Source organism: Leptosomus discolor, chromosome 3 (assembly GCF_034619465.1).
Source record: "Leptosomus discolor isolate bLepDis1 chromosome 3, bLepDis1.hap2, whole genome shotgun sequence".
NCBI lineage: Eukaryota > Metazoa > Chordata > Aves > Leptosomiformes > Leptosomidae > Leptosomus > Leptosomus discolor.
Window position 1 is genome coordinate 71,606,749 of NC_141393.1, and position 15,241 is coordinate 71,621,989.

At 41.5% G+C, this 15,241-nt stretch overlaps 1 protein-coding gene across 1 annotated transcript in view; it reads left to right on the forward strand.

Annotated features, from left to right (window-relative positions):
- TEDC1 (tubulin epsilon and delta complex 1) overlaps window positions 1-15,241 on the forward strand; it is a 78,949-nt gene that overhangs the window by 25,696 nt on the left and 38,012 nt on the right. Inside the window, exon 6 of the mRNA XM_086463051.1 lies at window positions 4,083-4,181. Within this exon, the coding sequence (XP_086319177.1) occupies window positions 4,083-4,181 (99 nt within the window). The remainder of the gene's footprint in view (window positions 1-4,082; window positions 4,182-15,241) is intronic.

Consider the following 15,241-nt stretch of genomic DNA (forward strand, 5'->3'; position numbering starts at 1 on the left):
GTTCTGTTTTTTAATTATGCTGACAGATTTACAGAGGGCTTTCTCTACAAAATGGTAATTATGGCTTTTACTTTCTCTGTTTAATAACTTAACAGGTTATGTATCTCAACTGTGGAACAGTCTTATTTACTGCCGAGCACGAGCTATAATTTTTGCCAAGTAGCGGCGACACTTCCACAGATTTCATTCTGTGACTCACACAGGCTCTGAAATACCATATTGACTGTTTGGGGCTTTCTGAGAAAAACACATCACACTTGGAAAATATGTTCTTATTCAGAAGATGACTGCTTTTCCACTCAGGTTTTTGTGTGGTGTGGGGTTTTTTTTGGTTTTGGTTTTTTTAGTACGGATATTGCTACTGGAAGTAAGAATTGTACAGAGAGGATCCAGCAAGAGGCTACCGAGATAGTCAAGGACTAGCTGTTAGGCATGAATCCAAGAAGAGGTTGAGGGAGTTGGCTTGTTTGCTCTGGTGGAGAAGAGGCAGAGGTCACCTAATAGCTGCTGTCAGCTATTTGATGGATAGTTACAAGGATGGTAGTTACAAAGATGGATCCATGGTCTTCTCAGCAGTACCAGAAGATGAAGGGGAAGGGACCACTGATTATAGCGTGGCAGGTTCAGGCATATTAGAAAAAGCTTCTCTGGGATGATGGGTAGTGTTGGAGCAGGTCACCAGAGACACAATGATCTCCATCCTCAGAGGTTTCCAAGACTCACATACACGAAGCTACAAACTGATGTTGGTGATAGTCCTTGTTAGAGCAGGAGGTAGGACTAAAGACGTCCAAAGGTCTCTTCTGTTTCTATAATTTTGTGAAAAAATTCTGAATCGCTTGGCTGATGAGGGACATGTACTTTCAGGTTATAAGCAATGACTTGTGTCTTAATGAAGTAGTACTCTACTGCCTGAAGAGAGGGTAAGGGAGCAGTAGGAGGGAAATACGAGGGTGAAACAGGGAAAAATAAGTGGCTGTTCTTTATTTAGAATACATAAATGATAACTGAAACTGATTGCTGGGGCCTCCATCTACTCTGTCCTGCTTGCAGCCTCTTAAGGTTGATGGTATGAAGTTCTGCAGTAACCAGTGTAGGTGACTGAAGAGGGAAGCCTCCCTAGAGCTATAGCTGGTCATGTGTGGGGAATTGCTTGTTAGGTGGTCTGACTGGCTGTTCCTCTTTGCTAGTTCTTCTGATGAGCCACTTTTCAGTGACTTTGGCTCCCAGAAGGCATGTTGAAGCTTACTGACACACACATGTCCTGCTGTAGGAGGAAGGCTTAGGGATATCTTAACCTCTCTCTTGCTGAGGAATTTTGCCGCCTGAGGCGATGAACTGTTGAATAACATTATAATGGTTCGTCAACATGGACAGGTTGGCCTACTTTGAAAGTATAATATAGTAATACCGTTATAATTCCCTTGAAATTCTCAGTGGTACATATTTACCTGTTATACCTTCAAATATAGGGAAGCATGAAGGATAAATTACCTTGTTAAAGCATGCCTCTTGGTTCCTTTTATGCTGTTTCTTCCTCTTTCTGTCAAGTGCCAGAGGACTATCTATCTGCCTGGTTTTTGATCCCTCTTGAATTCATAGAGGAGAGCAGCTGTTTTTAGATAGGCTTTGAATTACCACTTTGCCTTAAAAAATGTGAATGAGAAGCCTAGCATAGTTTCAGAAAAACAGGTAGGAACGGGTATAGTTTAAAACTGGCATTGTTTTTTGGTTCTGTTAAATGCACTGTGTGACAATCAGCATGTGAAAAAAAAATAGTGGAACAAGCAAGTTGCTGCAAAACAGATAGATTTCCTGTGGGCATTTTCAGCTATCCTCCATCCACTAAAAGACTAGGACAGAAATTACACCTGAAATAGGGGAGGATTAGATCAGGTTCAGAGGTGAATATTGTTAAGCAGGTGAACATCTGATTGTGGACTATGTGTATAAGTTAGTAGGAATAAAATGATAGTAAATGGAATTCTTGATGATAGAAAAAGAGTTTAACGTAATTGACATTATCAGATCATGGTAAAATGACAATAATGGTTGTAATATGCTTGGAAACTGTAAGAGCAAGAGTTGTATTTTGTCAGTAAGAATGCAGAGCACCACTGGGAAATACCTCCTAGGAAGAGAGTAGTTTCTTGTGCCTCCTCTAAGATAAAGAATATAAAATAAGATTTATTACAGTGGATTGGGTTGGTCATATCTGTATATCTGATGTTGTAGTAAAAGAGCAAAGCACAAGGACAAAGTCTTGATCTCTGAATAACAGAGGGCAGAGACTGGTGCTGGGTGATTACCTCATTGTCAGTAATTTATGAGTGAGCCAAACTGCAAATGTTAGGCGCATCTGTATCTTGGCGTGAAGAATGTACCATATTACTGTGTAAATTACTCCATTGGTTAATTATATCTTTTTTTGCCTTGAGATATTTGGTGTGAAAATCTTTGTGTTTTCCTAAAATGAATTTGCCATTAGATCTCAATGGCGCATTCTTTAATTCAGTAGAAGTTTTTCCTTTCATGCAAGTGTGTGTGGACTATGAGCAAGCCCCCTTTTCATCTTCTCTTAGGTGAATTAGACAAGCTGATCTCCCTGTAGGGTGTCTAAGCTCAAGGGCGTTTAGGAATTGGTACTGGAAACTACCCAGAAGTGGCGCTCAGTGCGGGGCTGTGCCTGTACTCTCATGCAAAGGGTAGCGTAAGGTTAAATCAGACCTGCCTCCACCTTGGTCCATTCCAGTGCCACAACAGCAACATGCTCTGTCTCTCACCCTCACCTGCTCCTTCTACCTTGGCACTGTTTCCCTCTAAGCCTTGTTTCATCTTCAGTATGTTGTGCTTATCAGTAACAGATTGCGAAAATACAAATAGTGGATTATTCTAATTACAAATACTGGATTATTCCAGTATCTATCTAGTCTGGTTTTAGGGTAACACCTTGTTCTTCTGTTGTTACGGCTTTGGAGTATTTGTTTTTGGCTTTAGCCAGTGATGCTGCTGCAACATGCTTTTGAAGAGGGGCTGAAATTCATTCCTGGCGCTGGAGGCCCAAAGGTTTGGCAGCCAGAGTTACGCAAGAATGCAGTAGGGAGAGGAGTGGCAAGTAGAAAGGAAGAACATTGTGTGGGGAGGTGCTCTTTTATTTTTAAACTCGCATAGCTCTGCACATGTGACAGATGGTTGTCACCAGAAGTGAGTTTTGGGAAAGGAACGCTAAAATATTCTGAAGTTTCAGGGAAAGGTTGATAATTACCCAGTGCCTGTCAACTTTAAAATAGTTGTCAATACCCAAGTGTATGATAAAGTTCATATTAGAATAAAGGAAGAAAAGCAGGAAACATTCTCTGTCTTCTGGCAGAAATATTAATGAAATATGAGCGATTGTGTGACAAATGTGCAGTGCTATCTTGTTTGGCAGCTGCAGTTATTACAGTAACAAAGGGATCAGCTCTGAATAGGAGGAATTGCTTTTTATTGTTCCCTTGACTAACTTGGGAAGCTTCTTCATCAAGTAATTGATGATACCATCACCAGCGCAGCTGGGACAAGGTCCCAGTAAGTGAAAGCCAACAATATATAGCAGCAAAAGAGAAACTTACTGTAACTAGGTAGCATTTTCCGCTTTAAGGAAGAAATCAAAAACTATTCTAAAGGTATCCTTTCCCTCTGGTAAGACTTTTGCTGTCTGTGTAAATGGTTTCTCCTTCCATGCTATGTGCAAGAGCATGTGTAGTATAAGGAAAAAGACTTTAAGACAGGATGAAGAGAGAAATCCTTAGTTTTACTGCAATGGCAGCAGTAGCAGTTCCTGCATGTGGTTCTGGTAACAATACCAGATGGACCATTTTGTGAGATGATTGTGGTTCATGATCACTTCCTGCAGGCTGTTTTAAGAAAGTCTGTGGTATTGGTGGTAGTAGTTACATTTGTATTTGTCCATTGGGAATGGGCTTGTAACCACTGGTTCACATCACCATTCCTATCCATGCAGCCATTAGATGGTTGCTAATGGTGTTGTTAATGATCTGGTCCCTGTACTGACAAATATCTTTTAAATTAATCTGTTCCAGATCCATTTATTCACTAGCGGCTCACATATGGACCAGATCCTTGGACATTTTTCTGTCACAGAAACAGAACTCGTTAGACAACCAGAGAAGTACAAGCAGGTAATGCTTCTGCTGCAATTCTTGGATGCTTAGTATGCTTTACACAAACATTGTTCAGCAGAAAACTGCACTCCTTGTAACATGTTTTTAACTTGGTTTCCTACAGAAATAAGGGCTTATATATTGAATTGTCAATGTCCTCACTTATAACTTGTATTCACCAGATGGTTTCTTCCAGTTTGATAGAATATAGACACAAAGGTATTTGGTGAAGTTTTGTAAAAATTGACAGACAGGGAGTGAGGAGAGACCTGACTGAAAGTGTCCCTGAAGAAAAGGCTTGTAGAATAAAACTTTCTACATCAGTTGGCTGACTGCTGTTGTGTACTGCCAGTAACCCCATCTGGGCCAGCCGGGCAGAGACCTGTGACCTTGCCTGAGTGGGTTGTCAGTGAGAACATGGAGAGGTCTGATTTAACTCTCCAGGTGAGCTAAAGCACATGTGATGCTAGCACTCATTAGTTCCAGAAGTTCTACAAGTTGGCTGCGTTTTTGGATGGTAATAAGGGGCTGTATTTTGAGAAATGTTTTAGAAGCACAGAATCGTTGAGGTTGGAAGGGACCTCTGGAGGTCACCTGGTCCAACCCCCCTGCTCAAGCAGAGTCACCTAGATCAGGCTGCCCATGACCATGTCCGGATGGCTTTTGAATATGTCCAAGGTTAGAGACTCCACAGCTGCTCTGGGTGACTTGCTCCATGCTCAGTCATCCTCACAGTAAAAAAGTGTTTCCTTATGTGTTCAGACAGAACCTCCTAGGACAACATGATTTTTCCTAGTGTACTGGTTTACCCTTAAGTATATATTTCTGTTGCTCTCAAATACTCAATTATCATAGATGTTTCAGTTTGTTATTTGAAGTAGTACAATTTGCTTGTTTAATACAATGTGATACATTTGTTTTACAAATCAGTTTGTAGAAGTTCATTCTATGTGACATTTGAAGCTCAGTCCTAACAAAATCAATGTTTGGCAAATTTCTGCGGTCTGTCCAAATCTGTTTACTCAAAGAAGATATTCTTTCTGCCACTACCTTAAGAACAGAAGTGAGCATTGTAAATGCCGCGCACAAAGAAATTCAGAAAAGCAGATTTGAAGATGGGAGGTAGTCTTATGTTCAAACCCCCTAAAGTAAAGTGCACGTTAATCTTTCGTTACTGAGCATTCCTTGGATGAATGGTTCGCACATAGCCTCTTGATAAGGTTCAGCTGTTTAGAACATTTTCCTGAAAAAATACTGGTTTTCTAGAGCAAATGGCTAAGTCAGCTTCAGATTTCTTTTTTGTTTCTGCTTCACAGTCTGCCTCCTACGGTTTGCTTAGCAGCTCAGAACACACAGCAGCACAGTTCTCTGAAGCCTTCCAGAGCTTAGCAAATGTCCAGAAAGGTCTGGTGGGCTGGTACTAGAAGCTTCCAGGCTGTGTGGAAGGACTTTGCAGCTACCTTTTTCCAAAACCTTATCCTGAATATATCACTGATCTGTTACAGTGAAGCATAACGATACTCTAATAAAGCCTATTTGGTTTTGACTGCACTGTTAATAAATCATTCCAGGAGTTTTATTTCTTGCACACTGCTCGCTTTCCTGGGTGTCTGCTTCAGGTGTGCTGTTCAGTGGAGGCTCAGGGTAAAATGGAAAGAATCTTCTTGTATTTTAAACATTCTGGTTAGGTAAAGTGCTGTAGTCCAAGATGGTTTAGTAGGCAGCTATGTTGCTTAGTTAAAATCTGTGGAGTCTTCATTCCACCTTTCCCAGGCTTAAACTGGAAGTACATGAAGCAAGGGACACCTCTTCAAAACAAGGGTGATCACTGAGAGGGATAGAGGCAGGGTGGCAGAAGATGTTTTCTTCAAATAAACTATGAGCGGCCATAGTCTCCATCTCCTTCAGTTTCTGGCTGTAACAGGTGCAATCCCAAACAGGCTCCAGCTCCAGTGTGTGTGTTTTGGAAATTCTTTTCTTATGTCACTTACTGCTTGGACTGGTCCAAAATTGGAATTATTTGTTGTCATAATCAGCTGTGAAATTCTTAACTTCTTGAAGCTCTCTAACCTATTCAAGAAAAGCGGCTTCTCTAAGCTGCTCTTGTGCCTGATTCTAAAATAAACAGGAAAAATTGCAGGAAACGATGACAACACCTCAGAATAGTATTTTTGAGAGATGTAAAATTATTATTGTCATCATTTGAGCGATCTTTGTAGTTTTTGTCTCCCCTTACCCTTACTTCCCAAAAAGCAGCTTCCAGAAGTCATATGCTCAGTATGTATGAAGAGCCTGATGTAACAAGGTGGTATGGACTGGAAAAGGCAAGGCTGTTTCAAGCGTCGGTTTTCCAGACGGATATAATACTCAATATGCAAAGTGATGCTTCTTTAGAAAGTGTAATAAAAAGCCTCTAATTTTCAAATTTCTTGGTAAGATTAAGTAAATTGTGCATATTTGAATAGCTTGGTTTTCAAATGTTGGTGCAGATGGCAGCACTCTGCCAAATGTTTTTCCCAAAAACTGTGAAATAATTTTTTCTCATAAAGTAATGTGACATTTCTGTTAATGTTACTTCAAAGAACATCCTGCTGCATGGATCAATAAAAAGAGCAAGCATGTCGATATGTCTTACTGTAATGCACCCCTGTTGGTGGATGGTGTTATAAATTCCTTCTCATGTTAGGCATCCTTCAAAGGATAGAAATGCAAAGTGGATCGAAGTGTCAAAAATTAGCTATCACAGAAAGGACATTGGGCTGTTTTTATTGAAGCCTAGAGTTCATTTTCATCAAAAATATCTGGTGAGATAAGTTGCTCTGAGCTGTAATAAAACAAGAGATGTTTAGTCTGACAGGAAGAGTGTGATAGGATACAGATAGCTGTGAAGTTAAACTTCAGTTTATGTAATGGAAAAGTCATGCTGCTCCTTTTCTATAAAAGTTGCACATTAACTTGTTTAAAATGTTCTTCCCTTGGATTTCTGACTATAAAGCTCTTTTACTGCTTTTATGTACAGGGATTTTACTGGACATTATTATTCTTTTATCATCATAAATGCCTTTGTCAGATTCATAGAGCTGGAGGTTTTCCAAGCGTAATAGTTTTAATTATGTTTTTCTCTAGTGAGGCATGATCAAAATTCCAACTTTTCATGCGGTTTGACTTGGCTGTGGTTATATATATGTTTGTGTCTGTGAGTTGCAGGTCCCCGCTGTGCTTGGTTCCTGTGCCGCCCAGTGGTGTCAGTGAATGGGAGGTGACGTTATTTCAGCTGAGATTCAATTTCCAGTTGAAGTACATGTGCATGCTCATGTTAGCTCTTGACCTCTACATTTATGTCCTTTCTTTCCCAAGATGCTGTCATGTCTTTTTGAGCACTCTCTGGCTTGCAGAGTGTTGCATGAGAAATGTGCTGCTGGTCGTTTTCTTGGCCGAAGCTCCTCAGTCAGTGGTGATGGTTGTGGAGCCATTTCCCTGCGAGGCTGTGCTAAAGTGTGCAAATCAGGGACAGTGGCAGCGTGCAACAGCCTGTGCCTTCCTGGGGAGCTTGGATGTTCGTTGTGTCTTTCCTTGAAAACCTCTTGCATGTATCACTTTAGAGTGTGCTAGAACATAGTTTGGAGCATCTTGAAAGTCTTGGGTTTTGGTACATTTTCCAAGCTGTATCGATACTGCTTGTTTTTAAACGATTCCTCTAGACAACTGGTGTGGGGCTGGGGGGCTGGTGTTATTTGCCAGCCTGAAGTATCTCAGGGCACAAATGGAGTTCTGGTCTCTGGCACTGTGGCTAAAACAGTTTGGAAGCGGACTGGGCAGAGCATGTGGAGGATGTGGCTGAGCGTAAGCAACACCTGACCCAAACTTTCCCAGGTGGTATGATCTGTCTCTGAGGAGTCACATTCCTCTTGCGACTGTGAGGACTGTGATTGTAACGTGTGACCGGTTGGGTAGCTTTTCATCATTGTGAGCATAATATAATCCTGCTCTTGTCTATGAAGCCCATTTACCTTAATTCTACATTGCAGTGTAGAACTGCAGACTACAACTACGTTGTAGTTCTGACATTTTACCTCGAGCTTGAAAAAACGTGTGTTGCACTTAAGAGTCATTAAATTAACTTTCTTATCAAATTGTTACCGTCTAGAGATCAATGAACTTTAAAGGAAAGCAGCCTAGCCCTTTGGTTTCCTCTGTCTCTTCGTATACTGTTTTATATGTGGAATTCAATCTTGCAGGTTTTGTGATTAGCAGAGATTAAAAGTTGTGGTCAGAACTCAGGTCATTGGTACAATGCTGGCAGTGCTGGAGTGATCAGTGAAATTGTAATGACACCTTTAAATGCCAGTAGATCAATTTACTGAGTGTGACAGCAAATAAATAATGCAGCTGTCTGTCAGATGGACATGCGAAGAAATTCATAGAACTTGGATGTGACCACGAGCCAGCAATGTGCCTTTGTGGCCAAGAAGGCCCATGGCATCCTGGGTTGTATTAGAAGGGGTGTGGTCAGTAGGTCGAGGGAGGTTCTCCTCCCTCTCTAGTCTACCCTGGTGAGACTGCATGTGGAATATCGTGTGCAGTTCTGGGCCCCTCAGTTCAAGGACAGGGAACTGCTTGAAAGAGTCCAGCGCAGAGCCACAAAGATGCTTAAGGGGCTGGAACATCTCCTGTATGACGAAAGGCTGAGGGAGCTGGGTCTCTTGAGCTTGGGAAGAGGAGACTGAGGGGTGACCTCATTAATGTTTATAAATATGTAAAGGGCGAGTGTCAGGAGGATGGAGCCGGGCTCCTCTTGGTGATGGCCAATGACAGGACAAGGGGCAATGGGTGCAACCTGGAGCATAGGAGGTTCCATGTTAACATGAGGAAAAACTTTTTCACTGTGAGGGTGACAGAGCACTGGAACAGGCTGCCCAGAGAGGTTGTGGAGTCTCCTTCTCTGGAGACATTCGAAACCCGCCTGGATACGTTCCTGTGTGACCTGCTCTGGGTGGTCCTGCTCTGGCAGGGGGGTTGGACTAGGTGATCTTTCGAGGCCCCTTCCAACCCCTCACATTCTGTGATTCTGTGAATAGCTAATAATTTTATTGCGGAATTTTATGGAAAATATTTATACTTGTTGGTCATTAACACATTTTAAAGGGAATTTATTTGGCTTAAGGAACTAAGGTTCTTGGTAGCAAGTAAATAGTCTGTCTGACTTTGCATTCATAATGTATGGTCAATTCCATGCCTATAAAAAATTCAGGTAAGCTTTAGCTCTCCAAGCAGCAGGGATTGGGTGGTATGGGATAGGATGGTATAGGCATAGCATTGATCTGCTTTCTGGACTGTTCGTGTGTCAGGGAAGAAAGCCAATGTACAGTATGTGTATTGCTTCCTTCAGTCAGATGGGACTCCATAATTTCTTATTGGGTCATTCAAGGGGTAAATAATCAACTCATAAGTTGATTGTGGACCCTAAATCTCACAGCAATTTCCATTTAAAACGTCCCAGCTGGCTGTTACAGATGGGTGACACAACTGTGAGTAATAGCCCGTGGTTTGAATTCATGCAAAGCACTAAGGAGCTTCTGTTCTTTTCAGAACAAGTACATTCAGATTGGGAGCATTAGGATCTGATAGGCTTTGAATTTTCAGAAATGTTGAACATGCATTTACTAGTTACTTTGCATGAAATTCGAGTCTTCAGTTTGCGTCATGTGCATGCACATGTGGGCTTGTGCACTTCTTGCATGAAGTCCTCCTGATCTGCTGAAGGATTTTACCCCCATAGGCATGTTAAAGGGTAAGATCAACCAGTATATTGAGTGCACAAACACCATGTGGGAGCTCTTGGCCCATTTCCGTCCGAGTGATAGCACCACCTCCTGGAACATATGTGAAGGCAGAGCAGCAAAAGTGAAGTCTGCTATCTAATACAAGTTGTTCAGCTGGGTACTGAATAATTGCTGTGGTACTGCATTATCTCCAGAAATAGATCCTAAGTTGCTGACCGTCTTGCGTGAAAATGGAGTAACTATGGCAGGATAGTCCCAGCTGCTGTGCCAGGCTATATTTGGTGTCCTTGTGTAGGTTGTTTAGGACTTCATGTAACGTTCCTAGTGGTGATAGACGCTGCAGGCAGGCGCTAAATGAAAATAAACAGTTAAAACCCTGCTGCTAAGCTTGACACTGTGTCACATTACTGATTTGATGCAGACCTGTACTGTTACGTAGTGTTTCTGTAATCAGCCCTGTTATGGTCTTGTATGGTACAAGTGAAGGATATGTAAACTTATTTGAATTTCAAAGAGCCTGCTAGGGGACCATCTGATATTTTATGATGTCCTTCCATCTGTTGTACAAGAAGCAGTTGAACCAACACATTTCTCAGAGTGTAGATACCAATGGAAAAAAATCACATTCATGCTATAGGCCGTGATGCTGCCGTGTAGAACACTAATTCAGAAACGAAGGCTTGTACTGCATGCAAATTCCAGAAAAAAGATTTGTTCTTTGCTGAAAAAAATGACCTTAAGCTTCAAGAACAAGCTGCCTTCATTGGTATAAATTGTGAAAGGTTCATTATCTTCTGTGATACTCTGGCAACTAATTCTGTTTGATCTGGTCCTTGGCTTTTTATATATATATATTTTTTTTTTTTTAATATTGCTTCATTCCCTTGGTAAAAGCCATAGTTCTGTCATTTCCGTCATGGAACAGGATCAGTATTTCATGTTGTAACTACCATTCCAATTAAGGGCAGCTTTGCCTATTTGTCATAGTGTTTCAGTTTCTTGAAAGGAAAAAAATACTTGAAATTTCTTAGGTGGACCCTGCATTAAAATAATAGAGCATAAAGTTCAAGAGGAATTGCATTGGGGCTTATGAGTATTTGTGAAAATGTGGGGGGTTTTGATTTGTGGGGTTTTTTTTTCCTGTGCATTTTCTGTCTGAAATCCCTCCTTGGCCAGTCTTGACTCTCCAGAAATCTTCATGGAGATTCATTTTACTAGGTGTTACGCCAGGCTCTGTGTGACCTCTTCTTAGAAAGATTGTAGCATGAACCAATTTTCAAGGTGGGGAGAGACCGTGTTGCTGTGAATGAGATCAGAAAGGTGGAGAACAATCCTCCCCAGAGGAATACAAAGGCCTGTGACACAGTTCTTGGAGCAGTAGGGCAGAAGAGACAGCCAAGCCACAAAGGTTCTAAACACAACAAGGTTACTTTAGACTTTACATGCTGCCAGAATAAACGTAGTTTGAGTCAGTAGTGACTCCTGATCATTTACTAACTCTGCTTACAGGGCTTCAGATGACCAGAATATTTGGATTCCGATGCTGTTGAGTTTTCAAACCAGCAAGTAAGCTCGTTGATTCTGTAGCAAGAACATTTTTTTTCCTTTTACTTTTACAGAACTTTTTAAAGGTACAGGTTTTTCTAACCCAATGCATCAAAATTTTTACTTGTTTTTAAGCAAGTTGGTTTTTCATTGATGATTGCTGCTGGGTGTATCTTAAGTAAGTTCTTCAACGACAAAATGAGAAGAAGTTCTAGAACTGCTGTCCTTTAATAAATTTCAGGGTTCACTAATGAATTGTATGCTAGACCCATGGACACACGTGTTTTGAAAAGGTCGATTATGACAAGTTTTTTGAATTTGCATAATTATGCTTGCCACAGCACTTTGAATAAAAATAGTAAATGCTTTGCCCTTTTAAAGTATTCATGTTTTCCTCTCTTCCTGTTCTTTAACTTGCTTTTACTAAACCATTCTAACATTATTCATTGAAGAACATAGACTGTCTGTGTTAGGAGCTGCAGGCTGGGAGCAGAAGGGCAGCTCTGGACAGGCAGAGGATGGACAGTGAAGAGCCTCTTTGCTCTTGTTCCATGAAGTCAGGAGCTGGAAGAGTCTGCTGGACAAGAGGCCTGCATGAGGGTGTTGGGGAGGCAAAGTGGCTTTGATGTGAAAGAATTCAGGCTATCTGTGTGAATAGAGACTGAGTGAGGCACTGAAGAGAGGCTGCCACTGGAGGGGCTGAATATGCACAGGAGGGTCAAGTCTGGAGAGGAGGGTTAGGACAGGGAGCAGTGAATGGGGAAGATGAGTCTGTCTAAAGCCTTGAATCACTCACTGTCTTGCTCCTTGAGGGATTCTGAGAAATTCCCTACTTGCAGGAAAACGTCAGCTTCCTCCAGTGATGGTCCAAGTGGACAACCTGCTACTGCTGCTAGTTAGTCTATCGACTCAAGAGTCTGAAGCATGTCTAGTTTCTCTAGAGGTGATGATCCTGCAGATATCCAATGGGTATCTTTGTTGCTGCAGGAAGAATTTTCAAAAGTATCTTTCTAAAACCACCAAAGGTAGTAATAATCTAAATTGGAGTATGATATTGCTGGGTAATGTGTGTTTATTAGGAGATATTATCCCAGGACTGTTGTATCATTCAGAAAGCAGAATGCTTTGTTTCTGAGTCAGAGCTGTGATGAAGAAAGTGGTTGATGAAGGTGAAGAAGTAGTAGTAAGAGTGGGAGAATCACTGAAAGAGGAAGGAAGCCTTAATAGCCAAGACAGTAGAGCTTTGTCCTGGAGAGTTGCAATAATTCTGTGCTTTTGGCTTCTCAGGTTCCCCACAGCAAGTTACTTAAACTAGACATTCCATGGTTGGCTGCTGATGGGACGTTCACATTTTTCGTGTGCCCAATTTGATGCTCAGAGATCTGATTTCTGGAAGTTTTGTGTTCCTAACTGCTACTAAACTTGGTGGGGCTTCTGCTTGGAGTCCCTGAAGAGTTTCAGCAGTGCAGGCAGCATCACCTAGTAATGTCAGATTCAACCCCAGATGGTGTTGTAGGTCCTTGCAGCACACTGCTCTGCTGAAGTATTAAGCTGGATCCTAGAGTCAGTAGGGTGGTTTGTGATAATGCAGCCTAAGCCAGCTGCCTGGTTTCTTCTACTAGAGCTGATCAGCAGAGGCAGCGTGCCATGCCTGTGTTGGCTCAGGACTAACTCAATGAAAACTACCTAAAGCATCTCTGCAAGTTGAGTTGGGCTGGGTAGATGTATCCATGAAGAGTTTTATAGTAATTTTTAAATTCTCTGAAAATTGTGTCTCAGAAGTCTTGGTTAAGGCATCCAAAAGAAATGGAAGCATTTTACTTTCATCTCTTCACTTTCATTTCCCATCTGTAAAACAACAATAATGCTATCATCTCATCTCACATGGGTCATTAGGAAAGATAACTTGTTTATGTGGAAAATAAAAATTCTGTCTTCAGAATGGGATTTGAACGATGTATGGCAAATAAGTCCATGGCTTCCCTCTGAAGAATACACACAATAATATGCAATTTAAAAGGAATAGCTTGTGGAGTGAGCACCAGCCATTCTGTGCCCTTGATGAGACAGGTTATGAAGGGAAATATTTTGGTCACGTAATTCTAGATCTTATATGCATAGGATGGTCAAATTAGTGTTGTTTAGGCACCTTGAATTCTGTCACTTTTAAACTTTGAATGGTTCTCCAATGTTAGCAGTTATCTTGCTGGATTGTGCATTAAAAGTGCAAAACATACTGCCGCGTGCTCTGGACAACACTGCCAGTCAAAGCCAATGCTTTTTTTTCTCCTGTTAAATTACTTAATGTTTTCTGTTGTTGTTCAGTCATAGTTACTTTAGACATTTTACATGCATGGTAGTCAGATTGGTGAGAACTAACATGGGAACTGACATTAATATTGCAGAGGAGAGCAGATCTGATAACATACTGAATTATATATGGGGCTCCAGCACCTAAATGCAGGAGGCCTGGAGGACCACACAGGAAAACTCGAGGGAGCTGAATGATCCAGAGTACTTTTTGATGGTGGTTGTTCAAATAAGAGTGGAGGCTGTGAGGATGGATTTAATGTGAAGTTCACCTGCGGGCTCCAATGAAATGTAGCCTCTGTGCTGCTGCAGGGTCAGGAGCGCATCAGTGATACGTGGCTGGTTTGAGCTGGCTTTCGAACCCTGTCCGAGAGTCCTGCCCTGTCCTAGACTACTGCTTTCCCCTTGGTGCCCTGATATCGGTAAGATGGACCATGGAGCAAGAACTGGCTTTAAAACCCCATGGTTTATGTTGGTTGAAAGATTGATTTTTTTTTTATTTTTTTTTTTTCCCTCTAGATGTCTAGTTCAGTCTTCTGGTGATGTCATGTCAGGAGTAGAGTGCCTGCGATGGTGCTGTGCACAGTGCGATCTGCTACGCTGGGATGGGCAGGGTTTCAGAGCCTGCAGAGAGGATGCGCTGTACTGGGAAACCCACATTTCCCATGTGTGTGAGGATGTTCAGCACAATACATTAAAGCGTTTTTTGTCCTCTTGGCGGGACTGCCTCGATAACTAAAATCCAGGATACTTACTACTTATTGTTGTTTTTCTGGGAAAAGGCTCTGTTGGTTTGAAGCTTGGTACACTGAAGATTACTGAAATTGAAAAAAAGCTGTTCTGTTCTGTTTCTTCCAGCTGTGTACAGGGGAACCTCTCCTTACAATTGCTGGAGCAGCAGTGGATACTGTCTTACAAATGGGTGATTTGGTGGTTGTTACATATTTCCTGTACAGTAGAAGAATGGCTACTGAGAAAACAATTTTAAAATGAAATCAAAAACTGTTGGTGATTCAGATATCGTTTTTCCTTCTCACATTTCATTGCAAGGAAAGGATAAGCGCTAATAAAGCAAAGAAACTGTCAGTGACAGCATGTGCTGCCCACCCCGTGCTGGGTGGCAGGAACGAAGAATTTTATTCTTGCCTTTCTTTAATGATTCACTACAGAAGGAGGGGGTAGGCTGCCATGTCATTTTCCTTCCGAAATACCGTAGGCAATTGGTTTTCAGTTCATTTGCTGACATTTATCACATAAAACATGGTTTGCTATAGTAGTTATTAAAACCTGTTGGAAACAGTGGGTCAGGTACTTATTTGCAGAAATGAAGCAGAGCAGATGCAACCCTTGTCATCTGTGTAAAATGGGGAAGAATTACAGAGGTCAAAAGGCTTCGAAGCTGCTTTTAGACAGTGTCTACTTGCAGCTGAGTTCCTGATC